The 14,752-nt window shown below is 46.0% G+C and overlaps 1 protein-coding gene across 1 annotated transcript in view; it reads right to left on the minus strand.

The window, feature by feature from the left end:
• LOC124776929 overlaps positions 1–14,752 on the minus strand; it is a 521,086-nt gene that overhangs the window by 96,758 nt on the left and 409,576 nt on the right. The window contains exon 6 of the mRNA XM_047252187.1: positions 5,466–5,663. Within this exon, the coding sequence (XP_047108143.1) occupies positions 5,466–5,663 (198 nt within the window). The remainder of the gene's footprint in view (positions 1–5,465; positions 5,664–14,752) is intronic.

A 14,752-nucleotide genomic window follows, 5' to 3' on the forward strand; every position in this document is an offset into this window, starting at 1 on the left:
ATTCTTGATAGAAAGTTCGTACCCCCCTGCCCACCTGCCATGAATCACGCACCTAGCAGTCGGTGGGGAGGCTTGCGTGCCTCAGCGACAAAGATAGCCGTACCGTAGGTGCTACAACAACGAAGGATATCTGTTGAGAGGAGAGACAAACGTGTGGTTGCTGATCAGGGGCAGCAGATTTTTCAGTAGTTGCAGGGGTAACAGTCTGGATAATTGAGTGATCTAGCCTTGTAACATCAACAAAAACGGCTTTGCTGTGCGGGTACTGCGAACGACTGAAAACAAGGGGAAACTACAGCCTGAATTTTTCCCGAGGGCATGCAGCCCTTCTGTATGGTTAAATGATGTGGTACCCTTTTGGGTAAAATGTTCCGGAGGTAAAATAATCCCCGATTCTGATCTCCAGGCGGAGAGCACTCAAGAGGATGCCGTTATCAGGAGAAAGAAAACTGGCGTTTTACGGATCCGAGCGCGTAATGTCAGATCCCTTAATCGGGCAATAAAAAACTGAAATGGAGAGGTTAAAGTTAGATAGAGTGGGAATTAATAAAGTACAGTGGCAGGAGAAACAGGACTTCTGGTCACATGAATACAGGGTTATAAATACAAAATCAAGTAGGGGTAATGCAGGAGTATGTTTAATAATGAATGAAAGAATAGGAACGCGGATAAACTACTACAAACAGCATAGTGAACGCATTATTGTAGCCAAGGTAGACACGGAGCCCACACCCGCCACAGTAGTACAAGTTCCTATGTCAACTAGCTCCGCAGATGAGGAGGAAATTGAGGAAATGTATGATGCAACAAAAGAAATTATTCAGGTGGTAAAGGAAGACGAAAATTTAACAGTCATGATGGGGGACTAGAATTAGCAGGAAAAGAAAGAGAAGGAAAAGTAGTAGGTGTATATGGACAGGGAGAAGAATGAAAGAGGAAGCCGCCTGGTAGAATTTTGCACAGAGCATATTTTAATCATACCTATCACTTGGTTTAAGAATCAGGAAAGAAGGTTGTATACGTGGAAGAGACCTGGAGGCAGGTTGATTACATAATAGTAAACAGAGATTTAGGAACTAGATTTTAAATTGCAAGAAGTTTTCAGGGGCAGATGTGGCAGGATTTTAAGGAGGTGAAACCTGGATATACTGAAAGATTTAGAGGTGTTAGAGTGTTTTAGAGCGAGCATTCGGGAAAGATTGACAAGAAGGGGGGAAAGGAATACAGTAGTAGCAGAATGGGCAGCTTTGAGACATGAAATAGTGAAGGCAGCAGAGGATCAAGTAAGTAAAAAGACGAGGGCTAGCAGAAATCCTTGGGTAACATAGGAAGATGTCGAATTTAGTCGATAAAAGGAGGAAATATAAAAATGCAATAAATGAAGCAGGCGAAAGGCAGTGCAAACGTCTGAAAAATGAGATCAGCACGAACAGCAAAATGGCTAAGGAGGAATAGCTAGAGGACAAATATAAGGATGTAGAAGCATATATCGCTAGAGGTAATGTAGATGCTGTCTTCAGGAAAATTAGAGACCTTCGCAGGAAAGAAAACCACCTGTATGAATATCAAGAGCTCAGATGGAAAACCAGTCCTAAGCAAAGAAGGGAAAGCAGAAAAGTGGAAGGAGTATATAGAGGCTCTATACAAGGGAGATGCCCTTGAGAGCAACACTATAGAAATGGAAGAGGACTTAGAGGAAGATAAGGGAGATATGCATGAAGAATTTGAAAGATAAGGGAGATATGCATGAAGAATTTGAAAGAGCACTGAAAAATCTAAGTCGAAACAAGGCCCCGGGAATAGACAACATTCCGTCAGACTTTAAGAAGGATACAGTAACTCCAATTCTAAAGAAAGTGCGTACTGACAGGTGTGAAAATTACCGAACTGTCAGTTTAATAAATCACGGTTGCCAAATTCTATCACGAATTATTTACAGAAGAATGGAAAAACTGTTAGAAGCCGACCTCGGGGAAGATCAGTTTGCATTCCGGAGAAATGTAGGATCACGCGAAGCAATCCTGGCCCTACGATTTCTGATAGAAGATAGGTTAATGAAAGGCAGACCTACATTTATATCATTTGTTGACTTAGAGAAAAATGGCTCTGAGCACTATGGGACTTAGAAGTTAGGTCCCCTAGAACTTAGAACTATTTAAACCTAACTAACCTAAGGACATCACACACAGCCATGCCCGAGGCAGGATTCGAACCTGCGACCGTAGCGGTCGCGCGGTTCCAGACTGTAGCGCCAGAACCGCTCGGCCACATCGGCCGGCTACTTAGAGAAATCTTTTCACAATGTTGGCTCGAGTAATCTCTTTCAAATTCTAAAGGTGGCAAGGGTAAAATAAAAGGAGCGAAAGGCTATTTACAATTTGTACAGAAAGCAGATGGCAGTTATAAGAGTCGAGGGGCAGGAGAGGGAAGGGAGTGAGACAGGGTTGTAGCATGCTCACGATGTTCAAATGGTTCAAATGGCTCTGAGCAGTATGGGACAACATCTCAGGTCATCAGTCCCCTAGAACTTGGAACTACTTAAGCCTAACTAACCTAAGGACGTCACACAATCCATGCCCGAGGCAGGATTCGAACCTGCGACCGTAGCAGTCCCGCGGTTCCGGACTCAAGCGCCTACAACCGCAGGGCCACCGCGGTCGGCGCTCACGATGTTATTCAATCTGTATATTGAGCAAGGAGTAAAGGAAACAAAAGAAAAATTTGGAGTAGGAATGAAAGACCAGGGAGAAGAAATAAAAACATTGACGTTTGCCGATGCCGGCCGTAGTGGCCGTGCGGTTAAAGGCGCTGCAGTCTGGAACCGCAAGACCGCTACGGCCGCAGGTTCGAATCCTGCCTCGGGCATGGATGTTTGTGATGGTCCTTAGGTTAGTTAGGTTTAACTAGTTCTAAGTTCTAGGGGACTAATGACCTCAGCAGTTGAGTCCCATAGTGCTCAGAGCCATTTGAACCATTTGACGTTTGCCGATGACACTGTAATTCTAGCAGAAGGACTTGGTAGAGCAACTGAACGCAATGGACAGTGTGTTGAAAAGGCGGTATAAGATGAACATCAACAAAAGCAAAACGAGGATAATCGAATGTACTCGAATTAAATCAGATGATGCTGAGGGAATTAGATTAGGAAATGAGACAGTTAAAGTAGCTGATGAGTTTTGCTATTTGGGAAGCAAAATAACTGGTCATGGTCAGAGTTTCTGAAGAAGAGAAATTTTTAAATATCGGGCACAGGTTTAAGTGTCAGGAATCAGGAATTCCTTTCTGAAAGTATTTGTATGGAGTGTAGCCATGTACGGAAGTGAAACATGGACGATAAACAGTTTAGACAAGAAGAGAATAGAAGCTTTTTAAATGTGGTGCTACAGAAGAATGCTGAAGATTAGATGGGTATATCACGTAACTAATGAGGAGGTTCTGAACAGAATTGGGGAGAGAGAAATTTGTGGTACAACTTGACTAGAAGAAGGGATCGATTGATAGGACGTATTCTGAGGCATCAAGAGATCACCAGTGAGCCGTGCGTGGCTCGTGTTCGTGCCATTTCTTATTTTACATCTTGTTTTTATCGTACTGCCACGCCGTTATGTTAATTTTCAATTACTGGTGTCACTGAGTTGCTGCCTTGCCTGCCCGTGAGCGGCAGCAGCAGCGCTTATCGGTATAGGCCCTGCCGTATTATCTTTGCTGGACTGCTATTACTTCCCGGTTGTCAGGTGTTGTGAGTTAGTTCGGACCTGGCAGTGTTTGAGTTGGCACGCGGCATTAAATTCAGTCGGGGCGCGGCAGCAGTGAGGTTCGGACAGCCATGACTTGCCCGACGGTTGCCGACACACATGACTGGAGTGGGAACGACTTTGGTTGGTAGTTGGTCGGTCGTCTTGCCAGACGACGTGTATTTGGCCGGCGATCGCTTATGGGTTGGTTGTGTGTGCTGACTCGTGATTCGTCCCTGTTATTGTACATTCACTGCCGTTAGAGTTGTCTAGTTCTTCGTGCAAGTGTTCGTGAAACTGTGTGTAGTTTGTGTGATTTTGACTGACAAGTTATTTTAAATGTGGTCAGCGTACTGGCTCTGAGGAGTCGGTCGGTTGGTGTGTATCAGCCAGGAAATCTCCGCGCGGCGCAGTAGGCCGGGCCCGAAGGCGGTCTCTGCGCTTTGTCGGAGTGTGTGGCAGCTGTTCCGATTGCTACGAGGTTCGTGGCTCACCGACGCAGGACATCAAAGTTGAGTGGTGTTTTAATTACCGAAGCCAGACTGTTCACATTGTGCGGTTGGTTTTCATGGTTGGCTGTTTGGGGTATTCCCGCAAGTTACAGCGAGTGTTCGAGTTGGTGAAAGTTTGGCCACCATTCGGAGGAGTTTAACTGTGTTTTGGTTATTTGAAGTCCAAGTGCACCAGCGGAATTTTCTGACGTGTACGTTAGCGTTCTGGTTAAATGCCCTGGCCGCTGACGTAAAATTCAGGCAGTTTCCTTTCCTCACCGCGCTGTCGCTGTCCAACACGTGTGTGTAGTTTTGACAGCTTATGCATACTTGGTTGTGGGCGGCTACGCCTTTTACGTTTTGGCTTTTGGAGTTCTTTGTGTACTGGTCGGGTGGAAAGCAAGTCGTCTTGTCGGTGGGTCCGTTGACTGTCTCTTGGTTGGGTTGCCGGCGGATCAGATATAGTTGGGCCGACTACCTGTCTCCCCTAAGCGAACGTTAATATTTCAAGTGCAGACCGACCCCCGGAAACTTCTGAGCTCCGCTGGCTGTATTGCCTTTTCTTATTGGTGTTTGATTGAGTATTTTAATGGCTCACAGCCGATGGTTTGAATTTATATGCTTTTAGTTGTGTTTTAAATCATAGGTCTTCAGCCGTTTCAAAAATTAAAGAGGTTGTGCCTCTAAGCCATAAGATTGTGTGACATATTCAGTCGATAGTTAAGCTCGGAAATTTGTGTTGTAATGTTTGGGCAACTAAATAAAGTTTTATGTGTTCGAATGTAACTGACAGCCGCTTATTTTCGGCCTCTTTCCACAATTCCAACTACCTGTTCTGTCCTACCTATTGACCAGTCGTTTCAACCAATTTGGTACTGGAGTGAAGCTTGGGGGGGGGGGGGTAAAAATCGCAGAAGGAGACCAAGAGATGAATACAGAAAGCAGATTCAGAAGGATGTAGGTTGCAAATAGTACTCGGAGATGAAGAGGCTTGCGCAGGATAGAGTAGCATGTAGAGCTGCATCAAAGCAGTATTTGGACTGAGGACCACAATAACATTAGTTTTGTGCGAATTAATTTCACTACACCACAACATCTTCACCAGTTACCACCGCCCAATCCAACTCCTCCCACCCCTGCCACACAGCAAGCTTGGCGACCGTGTCAGGACGCTCTGAGTGCGCTGAGGGGCTGTGGGAGTGCCGAGTCGCGGCAGGGTCCAGTCTCTGTCGGTACTCACCGGGTCGGAGCCGCCGAGGTCGAAGATGACGGCGAAGGCGCCGGGAGTGAAGTCCTTGTGGAAGAGGGAGCGCGTGACGGCCCGGCTGCACGCCAGGTACTGCACCGGTACATTGTTGCAGACAGCACAGTGCGGGTTGCGGTAGCCGTCGCTGCCGCGGAACACGTGCGCCGTGTACGCCTCGCAGCGCAGCCGGACCTGCCGGCACGGGACACACAGTCTGCACCTCGCACTCGTGGGACATGTGATCTACTGTAGCAACGTCAGCTGTATAAATGTTTCTCAATCACTCTCCGGCTTCAAGAAGTTTCACTTCATCTGAGACAATCGACTTAAATACGTCTCTTATTGTCACGCCTGTTATAAGAACGTTTCCCACTCACTCTCTAGCGAGCAGTGTTTCCACTTACAGCCTTGTTCAGTCTTACATGAATCATGAGTAGGGTTGACAACTTTCATAGAGGCAAATAACGTTTCTTATTTCAAGGTGAGGTAAATAAAAAGTGTATTCGTAAGAATTGAGTATTTTCAAAATTTATGTCTATTCACTTAGATAAGAATTTTTTTCATTTCTTGTATTAAATATCATTTTTTGCTGGTTTCAACAGTTATATAATTGGTGCTACATTTTACATTTATATTTACATAAATAAAGCACTCCGTCTTCAGGCCACGAGTGGCCTACCGGGACCATCCGACCGCCGTGTCATCAGACGAGGAAGCGGATAGGAGGGCGTGGGGTCACTGCTCTCCCGGTCGTTATGATGGTATTCTTGACCGAAGCCGCTAGATTCGGTCGATTAGCTCCTCAATTGGCATCACGAGGCTGAATGCACCCCGAAAAACGGCAACAGCGCATGGCGGCCTGGAGGATCACCCATCCAAGTGACGACCATGCCCGATAGCGCTTAACTTCGGTAATCTCACGGGAACCGGTGTATCCACTGCGGCAATGCCTTTGCCTTATATTTACATAAAGGAACAATTATTGTTTAACTGAAATTTATTTACCTAGTCATGGTTCATGCAAAACCGAAAAGGCTAAACAAGTCTGTAAGTGAAGACTCTGTTCCCTGGGGAAAGAGTGAAAAACATTGTATAACTGACGTAACTGTCAGAGATATGTGTAAGTGTCTCTATTCCTGCTAGTTTGTACCGATCGCTGACAATTCCCTCTCAATAAATGGTGAGATGACGTGAGCAGAAAGCAAACAGGATAAAAATGTTTTAAAATCGCTTTGTGACTTAATCACCCGCTTTTTAGCCATATACTGCTACTTGCAGCCAGTATTTTTCGGGAAAAGTGTTTATCATCAGTGGTTAATTTTTCATGAATTTCTTTAATTAATATTAATTAATGGGGGGTGGGGTGGGGGGGGGGGGGGAGGGATTTCAGGCTAGTCCAGTTATCTGTCTCAGTGATGCAGAGCGGGTGTGAAGTTCGTTACACGCTGCTTATACTTTACAATGTGGCCTAGACGTACGTTTAAGTTGGAATTCGGAGTACCATTGTGTGAAACACTATAGCTGTTACTTTTTACAGGCTGTGAAATGTAAACAGCTTTGTGGGCATGGATGTGATTTGTATGAACACAGTCAGTGATGTAATTTGCTGTACAAAATATTTACCTTTCACACATATAAATGGCTGAATAAGTATGTAAAGGTTAGATTCAAATGATTTTTTAATTAATAGATATCATCACACCTTTTCAGTAAAATGGAATGCAAACTGTCGCTAAAATTTGGCAATTTCATCTTCACGTAACACTAAGGGAATTTTTATGCTAAATTTGGTACCTCCAGCGATGAAGCAAGTTAATTAATTACATAAAATTGTATCTGGGACCACTTAATCCGCAGAAACATATTCATCAGTTTAAAATGATGTAAAGAAGAATTAGTCTATTAAGTACATTACTAAACGGACATATACTATACTTATTTTAATTTTGGCGTTCCATCTGAAATGCTTTCACGTAGCCCTGGGGGTAGGGCATCCTCAAGGAGTACGCATTCCCCAAATGTACGCCACCGCCTTAGTCCAACAAATGAAAGTACCACAGACTAGTTTCACCCAGAAGAATGAATGTACAGCTCAGTCAATTAAATCTCCTACCAGTGGTTTCAGTTGAAAGAACGGATAGTTCAACTGACAGAAAAGTGGAAATTGCTTTCACTTGAAAAGAAAAATGAATAGACCAGTCAGTGTGCAAAACTACAAAGGACTGTTTCGATTCTTTTCGTTCAGTTCTCCCACAGATTGGTTTACTCGAAAGAAATGGGCGAATAATTCAACCGATACGTAAAACAACAACCGAATGAGTCGACAGCTTTTCGAAAATGTACTGAATGCATAGTTTTCAATCGGTTGTTCCCATTGCTAGCACACCTGGCCTGAGCCGAGCAGAACACGGCGAGAGGTTCGTGTGCCAACTGAACTCCTCCCACTTCTCCCCTCCTTGCTGCTGACCCTATACAAACCGTGCCCCAGAGCAAGACAAACCACTGAATAATGAACCATTCCGTTTGGGGCGGCCGCAGTTGTAACTGGTCTTGACAGAGAGCCACCTGTAGGGGTTCTATATTCACTGATTAACAAATTGAAGAGGAAAACAGTTAGCGTTAAAATATTCATACATTAAAACAACGAACTTTCACACTGTCGAGAACACCCTTCAGAAAAGTGCAGATGCAGTGATGAATTGAGTGCAGAGAACCCTAACAGAGACACTGACACTGGTATTGTTGGTACGTTACTAAACAAGTAGTGGTTACAGAATGACGGACAACGGGCCACTACTCCAGAAGCAAAATTAGCTTCTTCGCTGTAGACGCTGTTGTGAATATCTTTCTTTATAAACCAGGTGGATCATTGCACTCATGAGAGTTCGATCGTGGCGAGAAGCGATGGAGGTTGCCATGTCTTCTTGTGGGGTTGCGATGTCTTGTTACCACATGGCAATGTCGAAGGTGTCTTGCAGCACCCAGTCTGCTCCTACAGCGCTTTTACCCGAAACAGTTACTCGCGCCGCTTTAAAATGGTGATGCTTCATTGCGGGTGTCATTACATTTCTCTGTGCAAGGCGATGAACAACAGCCGGCCGTGGTGGCCGAGCGGTTCTAGGCGCTTCAGTCCGGCACCTTGCGACTGCTACGGTCGCAGGTTTGAATCCTGCCTCGGGCATGGATGTGTGTGATGTCCTTAGGTTAGTTCGGTTTAATTAGTTCGAAGTTCTAGGGGACTGATGACCTCAGATGTTGAGTCCCATAGTGCGCAGAGCCATTTGAACCATTTGATGAACGCAGTACTATTACGAGACTAGGCGGCAAGTGCTTGGAGCCGAATGTGAAAACCATGGCGTCTTTCGAACATGCAACCGCTAATGCCCGAACAAGGAGAATGGGGCTGAGGAAACCGTGTCGCAGAGTTTGATGGCTTCGAAGTGACTGGTACTTCAAAAAATAGGTCCCCTACCAACTGCTGGGAAAGGCAGCGGCAAAGTCCTACCCGTTGGGACACAGAAAGCAGGTAATACTTCTGTTTCTCAAAAGTTTCCCATTCTGCCTATGCAGCCGCCGACGCGAAGTAAGTCGTTTTCTGTATCAGAGCGCCTCACTGAACAAGAAAAAGCGGAATCTAACGATTATCGCTATTCTGAAAAGAATTGCTAATTTCTTTCATGAAGGGCGTATCGCTGATTTCAGGGTGGTATTCTACAGTATGGAAGGAATCTGGCTCTGATTGTCTCTTTACTCCGATTTTTCTTTGGGGGGGGGGGGGGGGGGGGGGAAATCTACATGTGAAGTAGTAAATACATCGGAAAAAAAATTTTAAAGTATTACATCAGGGGATCAACACTACTTTGGACTATGTATCCAAATATAATTAATCGGAGCCTTTTTCTTTGTTATTTAACCGAGCGCTTGTATTAGTGTCTCAGCACGCGACGAAGCTGACTTCTGTTGTAGCATCATAGGATGTAATACTTCGCTCCAGGCGTGCACCGTGTAAACAGCTGGATCCTCAAGTGGCCCCGAGTAATAATGGTTTGCCACTGAATATTTTGAACAAGCGGCTCCGGACCGTGGGATCTGGGTAAAGCAAAGACTGTGGTCTGAGGTGTTGGGTCGTGTACCACTTAGACGTAGTGTCCGAGGCTCTGTTGCCCCTTGGCGGCACGCACGCCGATTATTCAGACTTGGATTACCCAACTCTCAGTTAGACACATGACTACGGTAGCACCCCTGTCGCTAGCATAAAATGCGCGTTAAAGCTTTAAAACGTCCTCCACGGTGTTTTGGCAAACATGGTGAGGTGAACCTCGTTAATGCGAGTAAAGAATGTCACTTTCGTTTGAGGTGTTCATGCTACAGGGCCACGATGAAGTGCCTTGGCTGTCAGCACGGAGGTCACACATGAAACTATCCAGAATGGGCGTTTTCTCGTATAAATGAAGTGTGCAGTAGAGAATGTGAGAGCCACCTACACAATGACTTGTCCAATGCATTGGAGAAATCTTGCCGAAGGGAAACTTACGGTAACTCGCTGGGCCACCTCCACAATGACTAGCCCAATGCGGTGGAGAAATCTTGGGAAGCCGGCGGTAAGTCCCTGGGGCTGTCTTTCTAAGTATCGGGCGCACGTGGGAATCGCCAGAGTACGAGTTCTCTTCGGGAACGCGATGTCTGAGTCTGTATCTGCTTTGAGTGCGCCTTACAACAGAATCTATACCCGACCATGATGTAATCCAGCTGAAATCTTCTCATGTCTCCAGGCCTATTCCAAGTATGCCTCCTGCTCTTGTGATTTTTGAACAGTATTTTCGCTGTGATTACCTGAAATTTATTCCGGAAATCAATTTGTCTTTCTCCTCTGTCACTTCCACTACCTATCCCATACTCTTCCGTAGCTTCGTATTCTATTTTTTGCCTGTTACAGAGTTCCAATTACTCATCATTATTAGATTTCATCTTCCTTTACTCCAGTATCCTCACATACTTTCTTTATCTCTTCATCGTCTGATTTTGACGTCGACACGTATATCTGTACTATTGTTTTTTTATGCTGTCGATTCTGATGAGAACAGCTTTATCAAGTGTTCACAATAACTCACTCGTTACCCTATCTCCCTACACATGAGGTATCCTACTCTCGCTATACCTTTTTCTGCTAACGTTGATATTTCCCTGTATTCCTCTGATCACAAATCCATACCTTCTTTCAATTCACTTCACTGGCTCGCACTATATCTAGACCGAGCCTCTACATTTTTCCCTTTTCAGATTTTGTAGCTTTGGCACCAGATTGACACTTCCGACAGCCCACACTGTCGTGTATTAACCTTCGTTGTTTATTCAATATTTTTCTCTTGGCTACCTTCCAGTTGGAAATCCTCCTCCCCGCCCCCCCCCCTCCCCCTCTGGAGATCCGAATTGCGGACTAATCCAGGATTTTTTACCAGCGGTGAAGCCATAAAGACATTATTTCAGTTACAGACCACATTATGTGTCTTTAATGCACTGGTTTCCATTTCCTTCTTCATGTTCATAACATTGATCATCCCTGATTCTTCCGTCTTTTAGAGTTCTCATCCGAAGGATGCCCTAAACCCCTGTCCACTGCTCCGGCGTCTCATTCTTGATGCCGGAAGTTGATTTTTTACTCAGCATCTTAGCAGTGTCTGGTATCGAACGTGGAAACTAGGACGTTTTTGATTGCTAGTCAGATACGCTACGCCTACAACACAGATATCCTAGGATTCGCCGTCAGTGCGCACAGTGTACAAACAACACAGCCAAACTATGACGCACTGCCATTGCAGTTGGTGGAAAGTGTATTGTGTACAGTCACATTCTTTCCACTCCAGATTTCACTTTACCTAATTAATTATGGAGTGCATGTAAAGATCGAGTGTCACTGCCGTCACGGAACAGAAAGTCAAAACATTACACAATGCATTTCAAATGGCGGCATTCACGCTGGTCATCAACGGAATGTAACGACACCGTGCAGGATTCTTGGTAAGAAAGTTCTGACGTTGGCATTCTTCCGGCGACGCTGGCGTCCTCTGCTAACGTTGCAAGTTAGTCTATTCCTCCTGCGCTTACTCACATTGCAGTAGTGTATTTTGTATTTTTTGTCTTCCTTATCTTCTGAGAAGCTTGCATGAGAACCTTGACGTTTTTCCTATCAATGATCTTCCAGAAAAGGAGCCACATAATTATCTAACAGTGAAAATTATTTAGATTCTACTGCCGGCCGGGGTGGCCGAGCGGTTCTAGGCTCAACAGCCTGGAACCGCGCGACCGCTACGGTCGCAGGTTCGAATCCTGCCTCGGGCATGGATGTGTGTGACGACCTTAGATTAGTTAGGTTTAAGTAGTTCTAAGTTCTAGGGGACTGATGACCTTAGAAGTTAAGTCCCATAGTGCTCAGAGCCATTTGAACCATTTAGATTCTACTATAACTGCACAAAGGAAAAGTCTATACTGTGTATCAATGAGAAAGTAGACTGACGCATTATTTTTCATTAAAAAGCATTTTAACAATAAATTTTTCTGCTCACTTGTAGGAGAAAATGACATATTTTACGTTATTTTATGCTTGGGTAGAAAACAGAACATAAATAATAAAGTAAATAGGTGCTATATACTGCCTTTTGAATACTTCTTGATTTATTTACATCTGTATAAACTTACCATTCTATCTTCGTCAAGTACAATCGTTATGAATTGTGTTTTGCACATTAATAAACTTTACTGTATGTGAGGTTCAGATGGCTCTAAGCACTATGGGACTTGGCATCTGAGGTCATCAGTCCCCTAGACTTAGAACTACTTAAACCTAACTAACCTAAGGACATCACACACATCCATGCCCGAGACAGGATTCGAACCTGCAACCGTAGCAGCAGCACGGATCCGGACTGAAACGCCTAGAACCGCTCGGTCACAGCGACCGGCTGTATGTGAGGGGTCCATTTGTACGTGGAGTCCGGTTTTGTAATATAATTCATGAAAAATGACCTGAAACGGTTGTCATATGTAGATGAGATAGTATCTTTGACACCACAGAACCACAGATGTTGTGGCAGAATCAATTGTAAGTAGGAGCGCGCGGAGCACACTCCGTATCTGTGAGAGGACTTAACTACTAGCTCTGTCTGAGCACACACCATGAGTTACGCTGCCTCAAGATACAGACACAGTTTCCAACCTAAGCACTTCAGTTATTGTGTTTAACCTTTGAGGTAAGTCTTCCAGTCTTAAATACACTGAGGCTAATATCCAGAACACTCAAACCCCCGCCTCTTCCATTGGTACCTGTTCTATCGAGTATTGGCCCTCCTCACTTTAGGCGACAATTACAGGTGATTCAAGAATGGAACAAGATCCCAGCCATATCTCAGTCTATAGATATCTGCCAATAAATAATACGTTGAGCTCCTTACACCATTATAGGCTTGAATCTGGGACACGTATTTGGGACCACATTCCACCCACCTGTGACTTGGAAGGACAGTGGAAATGAAAATGGGCACCATTTCAGAACCACAACTACACGGCCCACACAGATCCAACTAGACCACGTTCCGGATTGCATCTGACTCTGAAATCATGGAGCCGCATGGACAGAATCAAATCAAGGCATGCCAGAATGAAAGCTGTGCTATCTAAGTGGAACAAGTGGAAAATCACTGAAAATCTTCAACACGACTACGGCGCTCCAGAAAAGACAGTGCAGCACGTAGTAATGGAGTGTTACCCCAGGAAATTCAGGGGGTCTTGAAACGATATGCTACCAGCAACAACTAAAGCAATTGAACAGCTGAAGTCACTGGGCTCCATACTGTAACAGGAAAACGTTGAAAAAATCCGGATAAGTGCGAATAGGACTCACGCACCAAGGGTCCCGTAAAAATCTTGATTACGTACGGAGATAGTTCATCTATCCCAGGAATAGAGAATTTCGACGATTTTTGCCTGTTATCGATATCGATACCGGCAAGCAATCAAAATATACACTCCTGGAAATGGAAAAAAGAACACATTGACACCGGTGTGTCAGACCCACCATACTTGCTCCGGACACTGCGAGAGGGCTGTACAAGCAATGATCACACGCACGGCACAGCGGACACACCAGGAACCGCGGTGTTGGCCGTCGAATGGCGCTAGCTGCGCAGCATTTGTGCACCGCCGCCGTCAGTGTCAGCCAGTTTGCCGTGGCATACGGAGCTCCATCGCAGTCTTTAACACTGGTAGCATGCCGCGACAGCGTGGACGTGAACCGTATGTGCAGTTGACGGACTTTGAGCGAGGGCGTATAGTGGGCATGCGGGAGGCCAGGTGGACGTACCGCCGAATTGCTCAACACGTGGGGCGTGAGGTCTCCACAGTACATCGATGTTGTCGCCAGTGGTCGGCGGAAGGTGCACGTGCCCGTCGACCTGGGACCGGACCGCAGCGACGCACGGATGCACGCCAAGACCGTAGGATCCTACGCAGTGCCGTAGGGGACCGCACCGCCACTTCCCAGCAAATTAGGGACACTGTTGCTCCTGGGGTATCGCCGAGGACCATTCGCAACCGTCTCCATGAAGCTGGGCTACGGTCCCGCACACCGTTAGGCCGTCTTCCGCTCACGCCCCAACATCGTGCAGCCCGCCTCCAGTGGTGTCGCGACAGGCGTGAATGGAGGGACGAATGGAGACGTGTCGTCTTCAGCGATGAGAGTCGCTTCTGCCTTGGTGCCAATGATGGTCGTATGCGTGTTTGGCGCCGTGCAGGTGAGCGCCACAATCAGGACTGCGTACGACCGAGGCACACAGGGCCAACACCCGGCATCATGGTGTGGGGAGCGATCTCCTACACTGGCCGTACACCACTGGTGATCGTCGAGGGGACACTGAATAGTGCACGGTACATCCAAACCGTCATCGAACCCATCGTTCTACCATTCCTAGACCGGCAAGGGAACTTGCTGTTCCAGCAGGACAATGCACGTCCGCATGTATCCCGTGCCACCCAACGTGCTCTAGAAGGTGTAAGTCAACTACTCTGGCCAGCAAGATCTCCGGATCTGTCCCCCATTGAGCATGTTTGGGACTGGATGAAGCGTCGTCTCACGCGGTCTGCACGTCCAGCACGAACGCTGGTCCAACTGAGGCGCCAGGTGGAAATGGCATGGCAAGCCGTTCCACAGGACTACATCCAGCATCTCTACGATCGTCTCCATGGGAGAATAGCAGCCTGCATTGCTGCGAAAGGTGGATATACACTGT

The sequence above is a fragment of the Schistocerca piceifrons genome, chromosome 1 (assembly GCF_021461385.2).
Source record: "Schistocerca piceifrons isolate TAMUIC-IGC-003096 chromosome 1, iqSchPice1.1, whole genome shotgun sequence".
NCBI classification, from domain to species: Eukaryota; Metazoa; Arthropoda; class Insecta; order Orthoptera; family Acrididae; genus Schistocerca; species Schistocerca piceifrons.